General features: G+C 38.9%; 1 protein-coding gene across 6 annotated transcripts in view; it reads left to right on the top strand.

Annotated features, from left to right (window-relative positions):
- The window catches only part of ORC3 (origin recognition complex subunit 3), a 66933-nt gene extending 43252 nt beyond the window's left edge, over positions 1–23681 (top strand). For 3 of the 6 annotated variants that reach the window (XM_032650973.1, XM_032650974.1, XM_032650977.1), the window contains 7 exons: positions 4752–4885; positions 7630–7712; positions 8636–8736; positions 12662–12803; positions 14433–14549; positions 16904–16983; positions 17538–23681. In XM_032650973.1, the coding sequence (XP_032506864.1) occupies positions 4752–4885; positions 7630–7712; positions 8636–8736; positions 12662–12803; positions 14433–14549; positions 16904–16983; positions 17538–17643 (763 nt within the window). In that variant the 3' untranslated portion in view covers positions 17644–23681. Of the gene's footprint in view, positions 1–4751; positions 4886–7629; positions 7713–8635; positions 8737–12661; positions 12804–14432; positions 14550–16903; positions 17176–17537 lie in introns of those variants that run through there. The other 3 variants (XM_032650972.1, XM_032650971.1, XM_032650976.1) reach the window with 3 other exon arrangements.
- Positions 23682–23741: the final 60 nt, after the last annotated feature.

The raw sequence follows: 23741 nt of genomic DNA, 5'->3' as shown, positions 1-23741 counted from the left end.
GTCAGTTTCATGAGGACAGGGTTTCTTTGTTTTGTTTGGTTTTTTCCCCCGGTACGCGGGCCTCTCACTGTTGTGGCCTCTCCCGTTGCGGAGCACAGGCTCCGGACGCGCAGGCTCAGCAGCCATGGCTCAGCAGCCATGGCTCACGGGCCCAAGCCGCTCCGCGGCACGTGGGATCTTCCCGGACCGGGGCACGAACCTGTGTCCCCTGCATCGGCAGGCAGACTCTCAACCACTGCGCCACCAGGGAAGCCCAGGACAGGGTTTTTTGATTCACTGAGGTGTATATTAAATGCCCAGAACCATGCCTGGTATTAGTAAGTATTCAGTAAATGTTTATTGAATGACTGACTGACTGAATGGTTTCTTGACTAATAATGGTTGAAACCCATTTTGAAAACCCAGTTTGAAAAATGCTGGTCTGGTGGCTAGACTCAATCCTAATTTTCTTCTTTTTTTTGGCTGCATTCGGTCTTCGTTGCTGCTCATGGGCTTTCTCTAGTTGCGGCGAGCGGGGGCTACTCTTCCTTGCGGTGTGCGGGCTTCTTATTGCGGTGGCTTCTCTTGTTGGGGAGCACGGGCTCTAGGTGTGCAGGCTCCACCAGTTGTGGCACATGGGCTCAGTAGTTGTGGCTCGTGGTCTCTAGAGTGCAGGCTCAGTAGTTGTGGCACATGGGCTTTTTTGCTCCGTGGCACGTGGGATCTTCCCGGACCAGGGCTCGAACCCATGTCCCCTGCATTGGCAGGCAGATTCTTAACCACTGTGCCACCAGGAAAGCCCCTCAATCCTTAATTTTCTATTTGGGCTGCTATATGTAACAAACTTTGGGGGGATAAAATTAATTTTTATTTTTTAGTCATTTTTAGTTAATTTTGTTCAGTTAGGTGTGGTTTGTCCAAAGTGCTTGCTGGAGTCACTCTAACAGTAATCTAAATGAAAACATACCAGTACTTTTCTGACATTACCCCTTGTGTTATATAACTTTGAAAGCCAGTCATCCACTGTTGGCAGTTTGTACTTTCAGATTTTTTTTGCAGGCACAAACATATATTAAATCATACTATACAGTGTTCCACAATTTGCATTTTTTTGGTTTTTTGGATTTGTCTGATTGGTTTTTGTCATGGTAGTTATTTGTTTTGCTCCTAATATTCTACCATGGACATTGTGTCTTGAGATGCACTATAAGATCATCGGTAAGAGCACGGATGCCCAGCCAGACTGGGTTCAAATCCCAGCTTTGCCAACCAGACTCTGGGCAAGTTACTTGAGTCTTCTGTGCCTCTGTTTTCTCATCTCTTAACATGGCAATAATAATAGTATCTCATCATACAGTGTTGTGGAGATAAAATGATGCCTGGTTTACATACCTGTGCATAGAAATATTAGCTGTCATCACTTGTATTACTTCATTATTTATCCCCACTATGTAGTATCCCTTGTTTTGAAAGTGTAACATTTTAATTAGTCCCTTGTTTGATATATGTTTAGGTTGTTTCTAATTCTCTGTTGTTACAAACAGTAATCACTGAGGGTGAGTTTGTGTTTGCACGTTAGTATATTTATTTCCACAAAATAAGTACATAGACTTTCTGAGTCTAAAATATAAACACTATTGTACACTTGCACCAACAATGTATCTGTATTTATTTCCCTGTACTCTTGCTGATGCTGGATGTTACCAGACTTAAATAGTTTTCTTTTTTTCTTCTAGTAGTTCATGATTGATGGACTGGTTCTTTCCCCTCCCCAACATTTTTATTCTTTCTGAAATATATTGAGGTAATGATCTGTTTTTTTCAAACTAGTTATTTCCAATACTCCCCATCTCTTCCCCACTGATTTGAAGTGGTACCTTTGTGTCATGTACAAAATTCTCATATATACCTTGATCTCTTTCTAGACTCTTATTTCCTTCTATCGTCCTGTCTATTCCTATACAAAGTACCATCTGATTTTAATCACTGTAGCGTATACCTTTTGATATATTAATAGCCCCACTCACTACATACACTCAAGTATACACACTTTGTTCCTGTTTTAGGAACAATTATTTTTCCAGATTAATTTCAGAGTGATTTTTTTTGGCTTTTAAAAAATGCCCACTGGAATTTTGTTTCAAAAAGTATTAAATTTTGGATTAATTTGGAGTGAATTTATATCTTTACAGTATTGAGAGTTAGAACTTAAATGTCTATTCAGGGCTTTCATTTTTTTGCTATGTCTTACACGTTTGTCATAATATTCTATAGTTTTTGTTTGTTTGTTTGTTTGTTTGTTTTGCGGTACACGGGCCTCTCACTGTTGTGGCCTCTCCCGTTGCAGAGCACAGGCTCCGGACACGCAGGCTTAGCGGCCATGGCTTACAGGCTCAGCCGCTCCGAGGCATGTGGGATCTTCCCGGACCGGGGCACGAACCTGTGTCCCCTGCATCGGCAGTGCATCGGCAGGCGGACTCTCAACCGCTGCGCCACCAGGGAAGCCCTATTCTATAGTTTTTGTTGCCATTTTGAACATGCTCTTTTTTCCATAGTTTAATGTTAAGACATTGATTACATGTAAATGTAAGGTATTGACGTGTGTGTACATATACACACATATGTATTTGCCTTATATGCACCCACCCTTTTTACACTCTTTAATACTTCTGTAGCTTTCTTAGACTTTCTAACCTTACTGTTGTATCCTGTGCAAATAATAAATTTCATCTTCCTTTCTGATGTTTGTACCACTTGCTTCATTTTTATTGTTGTAGAATAGATTCCAGAATGATGCTGAATAATAGTGATGATAGCAGGCATCTTTGTTAGTTCTTTGTGTAAATATATATAATTTAATTGAAAAATTTCAATTAATGACTTTATTGGGTTCACATTATTTGCTCTAATCAACCTTACTTCAAGTCTTGTTTTATATTAAACCTGAGAGTACTTGGGAACATATAAGGTCTTTTGTTACTTTGGAAACAATAAGAACATAGTCTTTGGCTAAGAATAAAAAGAGTAATAACTGTCTGAATCCCTGGAAGTTTATACCTGAGATGAAAGAGCTACCCCGTCCAATCAAATGCCACGTTAAAAATTATGACTGGTAAAGTTAGATTTCAAAATTATGTGACATAATGCCATTTTTTATTGCATCCTGAAAATGAATAATAGGCTGGGCTTTGCCCTCCTCAATATTCAGTTTTGTAAGCTGCAAAGAGATGTGAGGTGTGGCTGCCAGTGGCCTGGGGAGCTAGTCCTCAGGGTGCTGCTCTTGCAGGTTAGACCTCCTCTAGCGTTTCCTCAGCCTCTGCCCTTACAACAAGCCAGTGCCCGGGATTCCTTGGAGCCTGGAAATGCTGATCTAGTCTGAGTAGGGCTTAAGTTCGCGTATGACAGATTGTTCAACCGTATCTGACTTTGAGTTAACTCTCTTCTCTTAATAGTTTGACTACATCCGGGCAATAGAAAGCCAGAAATTTAAAATAATCTCAAATGTAATCAAGAATTAAATGTGTTGGCTTCATTGTCTTTGACATGTTTGTTAGCTGCCCTTCATTCACAGATAAAGATTACACTTTGGATAATTATTTCATTGTTGTAGAAAGAGGAAGAGAAGCTTTTATATTCTTAAAACTAGGGAAAAGTTTACGTTTTTGTCCACCCCTGCCAGTTTCTGTATTTATTGGTTGTGTGACTGTTTTGTTCGTTTGCTTTTGTTCTGGGTCTTTTGTTTTTGGTTTGGGTTTAAATTTTAGTTGAAGTAACCAGCTTAATTTTGAGGTAATCATAGTCTACTTAGCTTCATTTTTTTCTCTAACTTAGTAATAATAGTATTTTCCCCAAATTTTTTACTATGAAAAATGTCAAACATAAGATAGTTTTCTTACAGAATGACCCATATTCTGGGTTTGGCCGATTGTTTTCTTTCATGATTAATGTAAGAACTTTTAATCATTGTACTTTCATCTGTTACTGAATATGATCTTAGGGGAGAGATCCTATAAGTAATGACCCTGAAAACAGGATCTTAATTTTAGAATATCTGTGTTCATTTTCCATGTCTAACAAAGATTTCCTCTGTGGCCTTGAAGGAATTACAGAATCATTCTACCTATGCTATACAGAACAAGGAGAATTGCCTACTAGTTTTAAAGTTCAGTGGATTTACTGATTGGTGTTAACAAAGCCCATAGAAGATATAAAGCCTAGCTAAAATAATAAAGAAATCACCGATAATACTTTTTTGGTCATTTCAAACAGGTTTCATTTAGCATGAGCGTTACATCCTCAGTTTCTTGTCTCTTATTTATGTTTAGATCTGAAGGAAAGGGAAACTAACCTTAAATGCCTGCTGTGTGGTAAAAGCACTGTGCTCATTCAAATGCGCATCTTCTCATTGAATTCTTAAGCTTCCATCTGCCTTGTGAAATAGGTGAGTTCCTATTTCCATTTCACAGGCAAGGAAGCTGAAGATCAAAGATGTTTAGTAAAGTGTTCTATGTTACAAACATAGTAAGTGCCGGAACCAGGCTATGAACCCAGATTGTAAACTTTCCAAGTTGAGCTTTATCATGAGAACTCTTCTGAATACTTCTGAATATCACATACATTGAGGAAAGTCTCCCCCCAAAAAGTTGGTAGCTACCAATGAAGCATTTTATACCATCTTCTTCTGACCAGAAACATTTAAAATGTAGACAGTGTTTTTTAAATACATGAATTTTCCAGTTATGTTACATCTCCTGTCACTGATTCTGTTCTAGGATGTTGGCAAAGGATGAACTGATGGCCATGCTTCAGAAATGTTTCAAGGTTTTTAAGTCCTCTTCTGAAAAGCAGCTTGGCAACACAGCAAAGAGAATAGAGGAGTTCCTGGCCCAGTTTCAGAGCCTCGATGGTGAGAATATAATACCTGGCCAATTCTACTGGCTGTGACAGTCATTTAACTACAAAATAACATGGAAAACCCCACGTTCTGATGTGTTGAGAGATGAAGAGGTAACGTAGTTTGTGATCAGTCAGTATACCAAGCCTCAGAATAGCACAGCGTGACAACTAAGCCAAATGGTTCTCTTCCAGATTTGGTTTAAACAATGAAAACTATCAAATGGGCAGGAAAGAAATTTCTTTCTCCAGATGGACAGTTTTGAGGACTTACCTCAGGGGAGAAAACAAAAAGGGCAGCAAAAAGAAATCAAAACGATTGGAGAGAGTAGCAGGGCATCATAATTAAGGACTCCTTTTAGATGTTTTTCTTAAGCATTTCATCAAGTTCTTTATAGATTTCAAAAACACTGCATAAATTATTTGTAAGCCTGAAAATTAATAGCTGTGAACTGCTTTCACAGCAGTGAGGCTCATTGGCATGCTGATTACCAAAATATGCATGAGGTTTGCTTCAATCAGGTTTACAAAGCTTGAATCTTTCAGTCCTCAATGAACTGCGGCAGCCTGGCATTCCTCAGTGTTGGAGGAGGGCACAGTTTCCTTTACCTTGCGTGACCTGCACAGGATTCGCTGTGTTTGCCGAACGCTGGGATGCCTGCTTGTGCACAGGCAGCCTGTTCAGCACTCCGATGCTCCAGGACGTCTTTGTTCTGAGGGGGCTCAGTGGATTGATACTGATGTTTAACTTTTCATGGGCTCTTCCCTTGCTCTGTTTCTAGCACCAAAGTATAGTACTCCTTCAGCAAAACAAGCAAAATGACTGTGCACTTCTTATTTTCCCCTATTGAGGGAAATTTTTAATGGGGTCTGGGGAAAAGAGGCAACTTGGTGTATAAGCACACGGATCGAACCAAGGCATGGTGAAAACATTGCACTTGGAATGTTCCTATCAATCCTTTCTGTGTTTGGCAAGTGTCCCTTTCTCTTTAAATCCTTTAGATTTAGGAAACGTCTTTTGCTGAATCCCTCCCTCTCTCTCCATAGCTGCAGCGCTAGGCCCCATGAGTGCTGAGCCAGTGCAAGATGAAAGAGCCAGCCTACTTGACTGGCAGGGCATGAGCGTGAGGAATTGCCACCCCATGGTACCAGGGGCTCCCTCCAGATCACGCGCAGGCATTATTGCTCTGCAGTGCATTTGCAGGACAAGTGAGCCGAACCATTTTCAAATCATAAACATTTTAAAGGGCTGGAAATTGGTATCATAGAGATTATTGAGTCCAGCTGCAACAGAAACTAAAGCCCAGGAAGAGGAAGGAGCTTGCTTGAGATCTCGTAGCTAGCTAGGGTAGTACCCATCCTGGAGCCCATCTCTTTCTTAATCACCAGCTTATTGTTTTTTTTCTCACGGATTCACAGTCGCCACCTAGTTAGGGTCACTGGGACAGTGAGGGGCCGCCCTTAAGGATATAAACAGGGTAAAAGACTTAGAAGAATATAAGATAAATTAGGTAAATTTCAATCTTTTACAAAATCAGACTCAGGGATTTTTGTAAAATGAAACTGCAGATATTATAATAATTTTAATTAGAGTTCATGTAACATAAGCTAGTGAACAAATCCTGTGATGTGCTAATATTAAATAAAGGAACACAGCTTTTAGAAATGGGAAGGTTGGTATTTAAGATGATTAACTGTCTGAAGAATAAAGAATTTTGTAAGTTGAAGCAAAACGAGTGTCTTGAATAAATGTACTTTCTGTTTTCAAAAGTGGCACATTATTAATAATAAAGGGAAATTAACCCCACCCTCCCATATTGGACAGGCGTACAGTTTGACTGTATGCTATCTCTAGTTCCTTGACAGTTATTACACATTACAGTTTAGGTTTAAAATTACATTTGGAGGGTTAAGTAGATCAGAGTGTCATATCAGATTTATTTTTAAGGCTCTGCTACATGTTAATGAAATGGGACAGAGAATTTATTAGATATTTTAACCTTAAAGCATATCTTTCTTGAACCAAGATTTATCAATAGCTAAAAAGAAATTTATTCTTCGAGAACAAGGCAGATTCTCCGGCTGCATCTTCCTGTCTTAGGTTTGGCCAAATAAGCCATGTGAGTGTGAGGTTCCTAAAACCTGCCCTGCACCAGGGAGAGGCTGTTAGAACCTCATGTTCTCTGGAAACACAACTACACCTTTTACTAGATACAGTTTTCTGTTTCCTTTGCTAAAGAACCATGATGCAGTTTGTGTTTCAGTAGATTATTTCAAAACTTATATGCACTACCGACTTCAGACTTAAATAGCATGTCAAATATAGAGAATGGGAAGATCCAGGCCAAGTTTGCCAGGGTGTAGGTTTGTATTGTTTACATCAATCATGGCATAATCAAAGGACCATAATTTAAATTTGTTTGTTTTTTAAAAGCTATTTATAATGGCACAAAGATTTGGAGATTTTTTTTTCCTATTGGTTTGAGGGGATTTGTTTGTATTTTGTTTTGTTCTCACTGTTGGTCACATTTTTAAAATTCAGTAGCTGGTTTCTTTGAAGACCTCTCTGCAGCATAACTTATGTAATATTTATTGACCTTCAGCTTCTGGAAGAAATCATTTATGTGATGGAACCTTGATCCCCTGCCACATTAAAAAAAGAAATGGATGAAACTTTATTTCCCTTGGAGTAGTAGAAATGTTTGTTCTCTTAAATGGATTTACCCAAGCTGCTGTATGTTGGTTTTGTATTAAAAGCAGAAGCCAAAGAAGAAGAAGAAGATACTTCTGAGTCACAGTCAAAGGGACTTCAGAAGACAGACCTCTATCATCTTCAGAAGGTCAGAGCACTTTCTTATCCTTCCAGCCACATCCCCTGATGTTCCCGTGTGCTCTAGATTAGCTCTGCCTGGATGTTTTTGTTTTCATTTTTAAACCACAACTAGGAACAAAGCAGACTTTGTAACTCACTTATAAATTGAACATCCAGTTTATCCCACTGCTATCCTCATTCTCCATGTAGAAGTTGGCGGAAACTGTTCCGATAGCCTCAGAGAGAAAGAGAATTAACTAGTAATAAGGGAAAATGGAAACCTGGTTGCAAAAAGGAATCTGATTATTTATCTGATGTATTTGTTTTTCAGTTTGATCAAATTGAGAGGTTCAGAAGAAACTCTTTAGTTTTAGATATTTTTCTTGATTTTTTTAAAGAAATGCATATTGAGTATAGAGCAGAAATTGAGCCACAGTTTGTCTAGTGTAGCCTTTTTCAGATAGTTCTAACTTTAGGATCTTGGTTGTCAAAGTAAAGAACCTTCTGTAAACCATGATACCAAGTTATGAGAAACGTAGAATAAAATATCAATCTAAGCAAACCAAAGCATATGGAATCTATTCTGTTAGCATGGCAAAGAGCACGCGTTTTCTCCTCTTCTTGGAAGTCCTTTTCTCAAATGAATTAGTGGCTTGTGGCTTGTGAGCGCTCTGCCCTATAACTTAGTAGCGACATAAGCTGCCCTTCTCGTCTTTCTCTGAAAAGTCACTTTATATTTTTTGAAGCAAAATACCTTGGAGGAGAGATTCTTCCCAGTCCTGAAAAATAAAAGACAAATATAACCCCTACTGATCTGGTTCTTTTTCTGTACATTCTGTCATACGGAAAGGGCATCAGCTGCCTCTGCCTGAGCAACAGGGCTGCCCTCTGAGGGGCTTTCTGTCTCAGAATCACCAGAAACAGAACAAGGTGTGTTTCTTTCATCCATAGTCATTACTGGAAATGAAGGAGTTAAGAAGAGCAAGTAAGAGGCAGACCAAGTTTGAAGTCCTCAGAGAACAGCTTGTGAGCTTCATCGACAGTCTGGCGCGGTGAGTCTGTTGTTGCTTTTCAGAGCTAAAAATCAGGCTATTTGCCCAAATAACACTGGTGTGATAGCTGTCCGCAGCCAGTCCGGGACACTTCTGGGTTAGGCTTTTTGCTCCTCGAGGCCCTCCGTCCAGCGCAGACTTGTAATTTTTATTCCTTTCCCATCCTTATTAAGGTGGCTCAGTGGATGGCTTAGTTCATTCTTTTACTGCCAGTTCAAGAACACAGGTTTAAATTTGATGTAGATCATTAGGCCTGGGCTGGGGTGGGGATGGAAACAGACCAGGAAACAGAAAAGTGAGTGTTTTCCCCCTAGTAGCAGAGTGTTTGCCTTACACTTAATCCTTGCTCTGTCTTTGCTCAGAGTATGCTGGATCTGGGCCAAACCCAGAAAACAGCCCAGCCCAGCTGTAATACCCTATTTTATCCTGAGTAAAGGGTTTCTAATTCTGAGGGATACCAGTGTAACTCTGGATCATGTCAGCACAGACGCATGGTGAGCAGGGTACTCAGAGTCAGTTTAGAAGTCCACCAGTCCTACCTGTATTTTAAGGTGATTCCTTTTTTGGGAAACCCAGATCATTCTGATATTTGGATTTCCCAAAAGCCAGCTCTGTGTAGCTCTTTAAAATCACATACCTCACCTGCAGGTGGGACATGCCATATAGGAGAAAAATGAGAGGTCTGAAAAATAAAATGATTTAATAGTTAAATAGGGAAAAAACTGTTCTTTGTCATTGCTTATTCTGTTTTTTAATGGCAATTCAAACTCAGCAGCAGGCTAGGCACTGACTAGAATCAAGTACTAAAAAAAAAAGCAGCTCAGTTATTGAAGACAAAGAGTGGTTTTCTGATAAATTGCCTGTCCTTCTTGAAAGTGAAGAGTTCCATTTTCCAGGACAGTTTTGGGGCAGAGTCATTGTTCCTGGTCACTGGGGAGAAATTACTAATGTCAGGACAGAGGTCGAAACGATCAACCAAGTATGACAAAAGGAAGGTTAAAGTGAGAGAAATGGGTCACATAAAAGTGACACAGTGCAATTCTAAAGTGACCTACTGGCTAGAAATGACCTTGGAAAACTCATAGAATTAACCTTGCTGTACTGGGCCTTCCTGTTCTTGTAGTTTCTAGCCCCAAGTTCCTGGTTTTTCCCTTTTACCAAGTTGAGACCATTGTAGTTGCTAAAAATGATTTTACAGTATAATTTGGCATAATTTATAGGTCAAATGTCATGTTCCTTTCTGCATTCCCACAAATCCCAAATTGTAGGGTTGGAAGCCAACCAACCATTCCCCTTTTGTGATCTTTGACCTAATATGCCTGACTTTTCACCTTCCTGAGCAGTTATTGAAATAAAGCTGGGCATGATTGAAATGTGTTGTATTGTGAAATCACAACAATTTCCATACTAGGATTTACTATCTTTACCGAGCTTGAGTGTCCCAGCAGGGAAGAGATGAGGACTGTAGTATGTTAGAGCTAAATGGGACCTGAGGACTCATGTGGCAGCTAAAGCCCAGAGAGAGGTTGCGACTTTTGGAAAGTCACATAGTTAGTCCCAGTCTGCTGACATCTTTCAGAAGGCCCGCTCTCTTTCCCCACACAGTCCCCAAAGACCACACCACAGATGTTTGAACAGAGCTTGGAGTTCTGGAGAAAAGCGGCCCTTGAAAGATCACTATAAGCAACAGACTCCAGGAAGTAGAGTTCCCCGTACACCACGAGCAGCTCTTGCCGAAACTACTGAGAAATGAGAATAAGTTGCCGCTTTCTAAGTTACTGTTTTCACCAAAGTACAAGCTTCAACCTTGTAGCCCTTGTGGATACTAAGTGGTCCTACCAGCTCCCCCCAGACCACCGCCTCTTTTGCTTGTGGACTCTGCTCTGAGTCTAAAATGAGCGTCATGCAGTGCTCCAGTGCCAGACTCACTGCTGATGTCCGTGCCAGTCTCCACATTTGGAGTTGGATAAAAATTCTAATATACGATGATGTTTTGTCAGTATTTTTCAACTAACATAGCCCAGTAGAAACAAAGTACAGGCAAGTATTTAGACTCTGGAGGTTCTTTGAGGATATCTGAAAAGGTCTTTTGCCTTGAGAATTATCTGAATCTCTAAAAATTAAATAAAGATGTTAAAAAGGGAGAGGACAAATATGAGACAATTTTTTTTCTGAAATTGACTCTTATCTGGTTGCCTTAGATTTCCAGTCCTTATTACAGAGCAAGGACTCCAACGTGAACTTTTAATGACCATTATGTATAATGATTGGGGAGAAAACAGCCTGAGGTTGGGATAGGAAAAGTTTATGGTCAGAAATTACAAATGGGTAGCCAGCCATCCAGGGAGGCAGCTCGCATCACAGAAACCATTCCTGAGACTACAGCTAAATAGCTTAATCTTGAGTCAGATGTTAGCAGTACTTGAGGTATAGAATGCTGGTTCTTAGGGCTAATGCTCTTTGCACATGGGTTTTATTCCAATGACTGAAGAAGGAGCAGCATCTGGAAGCTAAATGAGCAGGGGGCCAGGAGCTCTTGAGACGGGCAGGACGGAGATGGTGGGGAGGGAGGGACATGGGTCATACCCTCTCTGCGTCCTCTCTTCCTCAGAGCCAGACCACACAGGAGGAGCAGGTGTGGTGGGATTTTTCTAGGCCCTGGTATCCTCTCCAGGAGGGAAGAAAGCCAGGACGCCAGGAAGAAGAGTAATTTCCCCAGTGGCTGGGCTGAGGGAGCTGCTTGGTTCTGCCTGCACCGGTGGGAAAGGGAGCTGATACAAATCTGTCATGTGACCAAAATACTTTAGGCCCAGGACTAACTAAGCCCCAGAAATCTTTATGAAGGCATGTGAGTTAACTGCTTTAATCAAGTTAGTGACTTATTACTCTGTCTTTGGGTTATGGGTGCCAAAGCTTCTCCCTTCCAGTTTGCTACCCTCTAGGCCACCCAGGAACCATGTACTGTCACAGCTCATACCAGCTGATAGGCTCATTACATATTCAGATGAAATTTTTAATGGTTTATCTTTTAAGTTCACATTTCATTAAAATTGGTTTATTGTCTAGCTCATAAATAAGACAGAAGAATCCCAAGTTACAGTGGTATTTTTTAATAATTGAAATTTTAATGATAAATGATTTCCTTGTTTTTAATACTCTGAAGCTAAAATTTAGCCTTTTCTGCCTATAAAGTAAGGAGGAAGTCTAACACATAAAAAACTTTACCTGTATTACTTCTATGAGAGATATCTCTTGTGATCAAAAAAGAATTTCCTAAACTCTTAATTCCAGGTCTGAGGCCTGTGTTTAACAGTGCCAGGAGTTAAATGTTTGCTATGAGAAGGAATATGGATATCTCTGTTTCCTAAATAATTTAAGAAAGTATTCATTTATACTTTAAGAAATTCTACCTTAAAGATTTTGAGCAAAGTGGGAAGCAGCCACATAGCACAGGGAGATCAGCTCGGTGCTTTGTGACCACCTAGAGGGGTGGGATAGTGAGGGTGGGAGGGAGACGCAAGAGGGAGGGGATATGGGCATATATGTATATGTATAACTGATTCACTTTGTTATACAGCAGAAAGTGACACACCATTGTAAAGCAATTATACTCCAATAAAGACGTTAAAAAAAAAAAGATTTTGAGCAGAAATGTAATTTATATACATTTGTTCCTAGAAGTTTAAATCAGAACTAAAATATAGTTTCTTGTACACCAGAGAGTCAAAGTTTTAAACAATATTACACGGAGAGGTGGCATTCTGAGTGCAGTTGCACTGGATTTGGTATTTGGTTGGTTTTGGCTATTGTTGATTTTGCTTTTTCGGTAAGTTGCTCAGCCCTCTACAGAGGACTGACAAAAGTGGTTTATTGAAAATAGACCTGTGCTTATCTAAAAGCTGATACCTGACTTTGGTGGTTTCAGAGAATACCTCCTGCTTCCTGAGACACAGCCTCTGCATGAGGTGCTGTACTTCAGTGCTGCCCACACCCTTCGCCAGCACCTGAACGCTGCCCCGCGGATTGCCCTCCATACCGCACTCAACAACCCGTATTATTACCTCAAGGTAAGAAGCAGTCATTTCTCTGACAATTTAGTTCAGACTCCAGGCTTTATGTATCACAAAAATATTGTAAATTTGCAGTTCTAATGAGCAGGGAACTGGCAGCTCAGGGTTGCACCTCTTTCAGATATTTTTTTAAATTCTTTAGATTTTTTAGAGGGCATTTTCTAAGCCAATGAACTAACACTGCCAACTTTTGATCATGCGTAATTGTCTTCTCCTTCATGTGATAAAACCAGATCATAGGCACTAAGACTTGAGTATAATGCTACTACTCTTGAAAATAAAGGAAAGGTTTCTTACAGACATAACAGCAGATAATAGGTCAAACCATATGGCCCAGTGAAATGACTTAAAAGAGCCAAATGATTGTTTCTGATGCAAAAAGAAAAAGGAATTTCATCTTGGATTTTAAACCAAAGAAAGATCTGCTCTGAGAGTATCTCCAGAGCTGAGTATAGAGGACGGCCAGCAATATGCCAGGGATAAACCTGCTAAACTCCAGACACATTTGCCAGTTCCAAGTTGTTCTTTAAACAGAGAGTTCAAGACAGTTGAGAATTTTTAAAACTAACTTTCCTATGACCAGGAATATCATTTTAAACAGCTCAGTAAGCTATATTTCGGTTATATACACACACATAATTTCCTGATAATTTGCTAAGTTAATATTAAATTGTTAATTTGTTAATAAGTTATCAACTCAGTTAAACACCTAGAAATCTTGCAACAGAGGATACTTAAGAAGTGACTCCATAAAACCTATGAAGAGAGTTCCGACGTATTGGTTTCCTGTCCAAAATGGCACACAAACATGCTAATAAGCCTTACAAGAGAGTACTGAGTAGGAAGATGTAAATCAGTGATTTTTCAATGACGGTGGTAGTGGGGTACTTGAATAATTTCATATTTAAGGCACAAAATATCAATTATTTTTATTATATAAACCACAAATTAAAACTCTTTACATAATCTGTCTTTTTGGCTAGTAGTAAGTCACGGAAGAGAACTGGTGCGATTTCAGCAGTTTTGGGAAGGATATAATTCCCATGTATATGTTTGAGAGAGATTTTGTTTCTTAATAAGAACCATCATTTTCACATAGGTTGAAAAAACATTGATGGTTTTGTAGAGGTTAGGATCTGCAGTGTTATCAGCAGTCTTTTTTGAGAGATAACTTATATCCCTGGTAGTGGTGTGTTGGTATTTATTAATACAGTATAGTAATTGCTAGAATTCATGTAATTACAAATGTTCGAAGTGGCATTTTATTGAAAATCCACAAAATTCCATAAACTTTTATGGAAACCAGAAATGCATTAGAGTCTCAATAATGAATAATGTATGATTAAAATGAAAAAAATTAATAATTTATGATGAGAATGAAAAATATGCTTGTCTTCTGATCCTGGCTGTATTCATCTAGTGATTAGGAGCTAGAGGGATTTTGACCAAGACCTCATCCTAAACAACCAGCTAACTATCGGAGAGTAGGTGCAACTCACAAAATAAAGGAAACCAAAGACTACACTTATTGGCTTACTAAAATTCAGGTTAGCAGGTTAATTAATATCTGATTTCGTTCCTCATCATTTCTGAAAGGTAGTTATCTTAGTTTACTGTTATTTTTAGAATGAAGCACTGAGAAGTGAAGAAGGTTGTATTCCAAATGTCGCCCCAGACATCTGCATAGCATATAAACTGCACCTGGAGTGCAGCAGGCTAATCAACCTTGTGGACTGGTCGGAGGTAGGTCAGGGGGAAAGAGCAAGCTGTCTATGTGTCTAACCATCCATGACAACTTTCCTGGAATGTTTTTATGCTTTTGGTACTTTGAAACTCATCTCTTATTTTTTCAATGCCCTGTCTTTGGTTTGGAAAGCATTATAAATCACCTGGCAAGTTTCTCCAGAAAAGCAGCTCACTGCTCAACAGTCCCACACAAACCCCTGCACTCTGATCCCACACCCTCAATCGAGCCAATTCTGCATCCATGCCAGGTCAAAATAAGTACATTTTAGTATGTTTAGCAAAAGCTAAACAGTTTAGGTCAGTTCCGTTATTCCACAGAATAAAAAAGTACATTATTAAATAGCATTTCCCTTATTGCATAAAAGAAAATATTGGAATAACTACACAAAAGTTAACTCTGTTAAAGGCCCTATTTGACACATGTCACCATTTAAAAATATGCATAATTGGCTGCTTCCAAGAAAAATAGGCATTTTCCTGGGAGATGGAGGTTGGAGTAGAGGATACAGGGCATCCTTTGCTTTTCAACTTTGAATAGTTTTGCTACCTGTTTTTCTCTGCACGTTTCTTAATTCTCTGAAATACAAGATTATTCAGAAACCATTCCATTATCTTCTAATTTTTTTTTCTTATGCAGAGAGCTCAATACTTTATTTAATAGATCTTTATTGTAGTGTAATTGCTTCACAAAACTGTGTTAGTTTCTGTTGTACAACAAAGTGAATCAGCCATATGCATACATATGTCCCCGTATCCCCTCCCTCTTGCGTCTCCCTCCCACCCTCCCTATCCCACCCCTCTAGGTGGTCACAGAGCACCGAGCTGATCTCCCTGTGCTATGCGGCTGCTTCCCACTAGCTAGCTATTTTACATTTGGTAGTGTATATATGTCCATGTCATTCTCTCACTTTGTCCCAGCTTACCCTTCCCCCTCCCTGTGTCCTCAAGTCCATTGTCTACATCTGTGACTTTATTCCTGTTCTGCCCCTAGGTTCTTCAGAACCTTTTTTTTTTTTTTTAAGAGTCCATATATATGCATTAGTATATGGTATTTGTTTTTCTCTTTCTGACTTACTTCACTCTGTATGACAGACTCTAGGTCCATCCACCTCACTACAAATAACTCAATTTCGTTTGTTTTTATAGCTGAGTAATATTCTGTTGTATATATGTGCCACATCTTCTTTATCCATTCATCCGATGATGGACACTTAGGTTGCTTCCATGTCCTGGCTATTGTAAATAGTGCTGCAATGAACATTGTGGTACGTGACTCTTTTTGAATTATGGTTTTCTCAGGATATATGCCCAGTAGTGGGATTGCTGGGTCGTATGGTAGTTCTGTTTTTAGTTTTTTAAGGAACCTCCATACTGCTCTCCATAGTGGCTGTTATCAATTTACATTCCCAACCAGCAGTGCAAGAGGGTTCCCTTTTCTCCACACCCTCTCCAGCATTTATTGTTTGTAGATTTTTTGATGATGGCCATTCTGACTGGTGTGAGGTGATACCTCATTGTAGTTTTGATTTGCATTTCTCTAATAATTAGTGATATTGAGCATCTTTTCATGTGCCTCTTGGCCATCTGTATGTCTTCTTTGGTGAAATGTCTATTTAGGTCTTCCACCCATTTTTTAACTGGATTGTTTGTTTTTTTTGATATTGAGCTGCATGAGCTGTTTGTAAATTTTGGAGATTAATCCTTTGTCCATTGTTTCATTGGCAAGTATTTTCTCCCATTCTGAGGATTGTCTTTTTGTCTTGTTTATGGTTTCCTTTGCTGTGCAAAAGCTTTTAAGTTTAATTAGGTCCCATTTGTTTATTTTTATTTCCATTACTCTAGGAGGTGGGTCAAAAAAGACCTTGCTGTGGTTTATGTCAAAGAGCGTTTTTCCTATATTTTCCTCTAAGAGTTTTATAGTGTCTGGCCTTACATTTAGGTCTTTAATCCCTTTGGAGTTTATTTTTGTGTATGCTGTTAGGGAGTGTTCTAATTTCATTCTTTTACCTGTAGCTGTCCAGTTTTCCCAGCACCACTTATTGAAGAGGCTGTCTTCAGCCTCTTGTATGTTCTTGCCTCCTTTGTCGTAAATTAGGTGACCATACGTGTATGGGTTTACCTCTGGGCTTTCTATCCTGTACCATTGATCTATATTTCTGTTTTTGTGTACTTATTTATAGTGATTATCAGTGTAGTTTTGAGACTCTGAAATTTGGTATCAGTTTTTAAAATGTGTCAACTACCAGCAGCAGCAGTGCTTGACCTGGCTTAAATACAGAGCCATCAAGTGCCATAAAAGATGTTTGGCAGTGGCAGAGATTTTTATCTTCTTTTGTCCTCTCTCTCAAAAGGCCTTTGCAACAGTTGTGACAGCTGCTGAAAAAATGGATGCAAATTCTGTAACCTCAGAAGAAAGGAATGAAATTATCCAGTATCCTTTAAAATCACTTCTACAGTGTCCAAGTAAGCATACAGAATAGTTTATAGTTTCTCCAGATCTACATTAGAGATTTAACCATACCATCCCAAAATAACTTGTTTCTAAATACTTATTCTGAATTTAAAATTGCCCAAATCTAAACTATTGGGTCTAAAACTTATATAAAGGTCATATTCCAAAATACACCAAAAATGGTCATTATTGAATTCTCTATTTTTCTAAGGTTATTAGTATACTTTAAGAAGTTGGCAGGGAAGCAATTTTCATACTCTGTGAAAAATGAGAACCAGACAAGTGTTACATACTTTTCCATTCGTGTCTTATTGACAGTAGAGTCTAATTACATTTAATGTTTTCAAGTGTTACAGACTTTTCCATTCGTGTCTTATTGACAGTAGAGTCTAATTACATTTAATGTTTTCCAGTAAGGGTTTTAGTTTAATTTAGTAGTATGTATTCAGTTTACTAAATCATGTTTTAACATTGAGATTTTAACCCCTTTTTGTCAGAAGTACATGGTGAATTTCCTTAGCTATAGCCTCCAGTGCTCGGTTTATTAGAGCTGTTTCTGAACTAGAACTTTTAGGATTTATAAAACCTACCAAACAGAAGACTGACCATGTGGCAAGGCTAACATGGGGAGGCTGCTAGAAAGCAAATGAGTGAAGCCAGAAAGATAGCATTTAGCTTAAGAGAAAAAGGAGACCAATCATATTTACACACTGGTAGAGGAAGATTGCTTGGGAAGAAGCATAATGTGTAATCCCTGTGTGATGTTGAAACAGAAAAGTAGACTGTTAATCCCTATCAGGAATGTATCAAAGCACCTTTGGAGTACTTTAGAATCCAACAAGTAACATGCTAACATTGCAAGTAGAACCTCTCTCAGAGTATCACTGCAATTTTCATTCATTAAGAAATTATGAATAAATTGTTCTTGAACATACATAATTTATAAATGTAATAAATTCCTTTGTCTAGGGGTATCTATTAATATGCATTTAATTTAATAGTACTTATTCCTGCTCCCCCAGTTTCTTGCACTGGCATTTCCTCACTTTAGTAAATTATGTAATAAGATGAAGATTCTAGAGGTTTCTCCTAGTAACTACAGAGGTTCTAAAACTTCCTCTGCTGCCCCATTTCCTTTAGTCATACAACTTAAAAAACCTCAAGTTGTTTGGCTTTATGCTTCAATGCAGTAAATATTCTACTTCAGGAAGACCCATCATGGAGTCTTAGAGCCTCTAAGGCCTTTACAAATCACATCAACCTTTTAAGACACAGATGAAATGACATCTGAATCTCTTCCATGACAAGAACGCACCAAGACAATGAAACAAGGAGACCTCAAGTTCATTATTTAATATTCTACTTCCAAGAGAATTCTGGGATGTGTCTTTAAGTATACTCACTAACATACCAAAATTACCATGCAAATATGACCAGGAGAAAAAAAGTCCAAATTCAGTGAAGACTGTTTTAGTTGCAAACCTTAGAACTGTGTACTTGCAGGTCTTTTTGTGTGTGTTTGCTTTGAGGACAAATTTAATGTATAACTAATTGTTTTAAAATTTAATATAAACTTAATATATAACTTAAACTTCATTAATTCTGGAGTGTAAAGGAGGTATTATGAGTATAAAGGGCATCTTAGCCCTCTGGCAACAGGGTGGGCCAAGATGACATTAATGGATAAATGCTCCCTTCCCCACTTCCTGCTCCAAAAACTAAAAGTGCTAGATGAAATATACTCCAAAACAAATCATCAGAATGTTGCCAGGGTTAAAAAGTAAGGTAAATCCCAAGGTACCAGAAATAATTACAAGCCAGAGCAGAAAGTGTCTAGCCCTACAAAGCTTTGAGACAGTTACCAGAGTAGCATTAGTTCAGATAGATTAAGTCTTACTGTCTTCATCTAAAAGATGCCAGGATTTCTTACTCAGTAGAATTTAAAAACATGTACATATGCACAAAGGGCTGTCAACTTGGAAAGAAAGGAATTTATGATATGTAAACATAAACACCACCACCAATAAGGAAGAAACTGGACAAATAAGAGGCTTTTGACACCTTGGAATCCATGTGTTAGAGGCAGAGCCTCTGTCACCTAGGGGTCCCTGAAGGAGGGCATGGAGCAGAGCCTCTGCCAGTGCTCATGATCAGAGCAGAGAATAGATCTCTACTGTGTGAAGTTTTCCACGATTTATCTTAACAGCAACTAGGTCACTATTTTTTCTCAATATTCTCTAGCCATTCCCCTCCAATCAGAGGTGTCATCCATCATGTGTTTCATTTTTGACTATGGTTGGTGAAATCTAGGGAAAGAATGTGTGAATGATTTTAAGGATTTTCCACCTATTGTCTAAGTGAGGCAATCAGCAATACTCCATGTCTGATTAACGTGAAGACACCATCAGTATCTACAACGCAGTTTCCTCAGCTTTCAAATGGTGCAGATGAGCGTCAGATAAAATTGTTTAGAAACCATTCCTTTTGACAGAATGCTTACACTGTAAGGTACAGAGTCTCACACAGGCCCGCAGATTTATGTCAGTATGAGGCACTTGAGGGCTCTTGAGCCCTGCTTCCTTTCTCTTTTGCTAGGCATTTAGTTGAATTCAGCCTATCTAAATGCATGTCAGGAACTGAACCACTTTGATTTTTCTTACTGTCTACTTAAGGATTAGGTAAGAGTAGCAGGATGGAAACTGTTTTGTAAATATTCAATTGAAGCTGTAAAACTGAAACATGAAGCTCATTTGTGGTAGCCATTAATGGAGCACAAAACCCTCAAGCCAGCCTATAAAGTGTCAGCTTAATTATGTCCATTCCTTAATACTGTAAAACCTCACAAATGGGATATTCTGATGCACTAAATCTTGTGGTTAATGAAATACTAATCTGAGAAGTTTGAAAATTTCAAACTGTTGAAGTAGTTTGAAATTTTTTCACAAAATATTGAGCATGTACCATGTGCCAGGCACTGTTGCAGGCCCTTGTGATACTTCAGTGAGCACAGATCTTTGCCCTCATTGCATTCTAGCAAAGAGTACAATGATTAATTATATAGTATATTACAGAAAAAAACGAAACAAACAGCAAAAAGAAGCAGGATGTCATGCTGCAATTTTAAACAGTGGTCAGAACAGGCCTGAGATGACGTTTGAACAAAAAGATTTAGTCATGAAGTTTTATGGAAGAAGTTCATCGTACACAGCGAACAGCCAATAACAAAGGTCCTAAGGGCAGTACGCAAGCTGCACTGGAGGAACAGCAAAGGTGGCCAGTGTGGGACACGCAGTGAGCAAGAGGTGAACTCCAAACTGAGTGAGGCGGGGTGGAGGGCAGGTAAGTTATGGCCCTGCAGACCATTGTAAAGTCCTTACCGTCTATAGGTGGGAATCCATCTAAGAAAGACTTAGACCTTTAAGGGATCACTGACTGCTATGAGAACAGACTGGAATAGGTTTGGAGACACAAATAAGGCAAAACAAAGACCAACTTGGAGGTCACTGAAATCATCCAAGCAAGACACAAATGTCTTCAACAAGAGTAATAGTAGAGATGGTGAGATTTTAGATGGATCCAAGATCGGATGAAGGATGTGAGGAATTCAGGGCTGTTTTTTTGGCTGAGAAACTTCTGAATGTAGATGCCATTAGCTGAGGAGAAGTTTAAGAGGCAAAAAAAGGAGTTTGGTTTTGGACGGGTCTTCAGACCTCTTATTAGATATCCAAGTGGAAAGGTCACAAAGGGAGGCGAATGTAACCATCTTTAGGATTAGATGAGATTACCAAAGTGAGTATGAGCAGAGGGGGCAAGGAGCCCAAGGTCAAACTCTGGTTATGTTTTAAAGTTCAGAGAAAGGAAGACTGGGCCAGCAGCCAGTAATGGGAGGAGAATCAGGCAGGTGCGGTTAGTACCTTGCAAGCCAACTGAACAAAGTGTTTTAACGTCAGATGTCGATTAGATTTAGCAATGTGGAATATATTGGTGACTGAGTGGTTGAATAGTGAAGACTAAGCCTGGTAGCCATCACCTACCAGATGACCTAACAAGTGTCTAAACTTACCACTAGTCCATACTTATCACACAGAACCATACTTTGTGTGATACACTGCGGAGATCATAGCATCATCTTATACAAAAGGTTTAACCTGAAACTAATAAATGCTTTAGACCTAACTTCCAGTTTACAGTAAGTGCAAAGGGATAGAAGAGATTAAATTAATGACAATTAATTAATGACAAAGAAACATTCAACAGAATAGGCCTAGTTGTTCCAGAAAGTCAGAATCTTGATTGAATCCTACTTTAGCGAGAAAGCTGCAAAAGACATTTTGAGGACAAATGGGAAAATCTGAATATGGACTAGATGTTAAAGTAGGGAAGCATTACTTTAAGTGGGATAATGTTATTGAAGTTATGTAGGAGAACCCCCTTGTTCTTAGATGCATCATGTATACATTCTTTGAAGCAGTTAAAAATATACATATAAAGCAAATATGGCAAAATAATTCTTCCCTTTAAGTGGATCGTTGGACCAATCTTTCAGCTTTTATGTTTTGACTTTTTTCCTAATAAAAAAATTGGTGACAATAAAATAAAATATACCCAACTGAAAAAAAAATTTTGGTGACAAAAGGAGCGGGGAGGGGGAAGAAGATTGGAAATTTAGAAAATCCTTGAGTTCTGCTTCAAAGGTTATAGAACAGAAAAATAGGTAATAGCTAGAGAGGGATTACAGGATCAAAAGACTTTTAATAGCATGTTTATTATGCTTATGGGAATGATCTAGTAGACAGAAAGGAAACGGAGGCAGGAGAGCACTGCTGGCCCTGTCTTTGAATGAGCTAATGCTCCTCAGCTAGGGCAGAGGCAGGAGCAGAGAACTGGAGCCCCACCAGTGAGCAGACAAGGACAGGCTCATGAGGTACTTGAGCAGGATATTCACTTATTAACACTGATTACTGTGTAATTGTGAAGTAAGGGAGTAAAGAGAACCCTAACAAGGCAACTATTGTATATTCACTGCCAACCCTAGCTGCTTGGATCAGCTGGGGAGCATATTTAAACAGATTCCAGCTCTTCCCTCCCCACTTCTTTAGTCTTCTAAAGCAGTCTCTGTGGGTAGAACCTGGGAAAGCGCTCCAGTTAATACTGCTCATGCAATCAGTGTCTCATTTGGAAACCATTTTCTGTAGGAATATAAGGTCTTGCCATAGGCCAAAGATAGCTTTGATATTTTAAACCTAGAATCTATTTTTTTCAGATTGCCTGTGCCTATTTTTCCTAATACAAAGAACTGTACCTGGTGATGTGCCTTGTTAATAGTGACTTACTGAACACATTACAGTAACCTGAGTGCAGCACCACACCAGCACTGGCTTTTACTGTAAAAGAATAAGATGACTGTTAGCACACTAAATTCTGAAGATACTTACTTACTAGAAGCAGTTTCAGGGCTCTCTGGGAACTCAAAGTGCGGCTGGTTATTTGCACTAATGACCACCTACTGGGTCTGTCTAAATCTTGGATTAACTACATCCAAGAAGTTGCCCACATTTTTTATTTTCTGAAATTACTACTTAAAATCAGTACGCAGCCTATGAGCTAGGACTTTTTGCTACGGTGGACAGCAGAAACTTGGCTGTGGAGGAAATTTTGTTCTTGATCAAAGCTGAATCTAGAATTAAAACATAGTACTTGTGGCTCCATTCAGATTGCCAGCACTGATTTCCTTTTAGCATATCTTGCCCGGTAAATATAAAAACCAGCTCTTTTATAAATTTAAATCTACATAAAAATTCACACATGCTTATTATATAAAAGAATGTTCGCTATTTTGGGGTGTGAGAAGGGATAAAGCATATTTACAGTCGCTCTGCCCCCCCTCCTCCACATCTTAACTTACTGCTTGCATTCTAAAATGCTGTCCCACTACACCAGCAGTTCTCAGCTGGGGACTGTTTTCTTCCCCCAGCCCAGACATCTGTCAGTATCTGGAGGCACCTTTTTTGGTTGTCACGATGGGGGGAGGGTGCTACTGGCATCTAGTGGTTGAGGCCAGAGATGCTGCTGAACCTCCTACAAGGCACAAGATAGTCTCCCCACAACAAAGAATGAATCTGGCCCAAATTGTCAACAGTGCTGAGGTTGAGAATTAGTCCATTAAAACCAGGTAGAATTATCCACCCTACTTAAGGTCAGCCTGCACTATATACCAATGTTTGTCAGGCACTTAAATGGGCATATGAATTACCTGGGGATCTTGTGAAAGCCCTATACCCCTTTTGGCCTTGTTTTAAAGAAAGAATTGGTGAAATATAATCACTGAAGTTAAAAAGGAGGAAAAAAAATTCTTTTTGTATCTTCCACTAATTAGGTCAATTATAAATATTTATGTCCCAGCATATTTATGACTTAATTAGTAGAAACATGCTAAAAGAATTTAACAAAAGAATTCACTGAAGTATTTTTCCTCACTTCATCATAGGAAAGCTGTGTTTGGAAAGCATGTATGTAAAGGGAATTAGATGTGCTGAATCATGCTTTCATATAGTGTCCTTTAAAAAAGGTAAAAATTTTAGTTGTTAAAACTGACCTATTATTTAACCTATCATGCAGTCAGTTAGAAGAGAAACGATTTGGAGTCAGAACTCAGTTTGTGAAAATAGCACTCAAATCTTAGATTACTTGGTATGTGAAAAGACTGATTTTGAAATCTTATCAATTAACTTCACTGA

The sequence above is a fragment of the Phocoena sinus genome, chromosome 12 (genome assembly GCF_008692025.1).
Source record: "Phocoena sinus isolate mPhoSin1 chromosome 12, mPhoSin1.pri, whole genome shotgun sequence".
NCBI lineage: Eukaryota > Metazoa > Chordata > Mammalia > Artiodactyla > Phocoenidae > Phocoena > Phocoena sinus.
The sequence above is the reverse complement of the archived record's forward strand: the minus strand, read 5'-3'. Positions and strand labels throughout refer to the sequence as shown.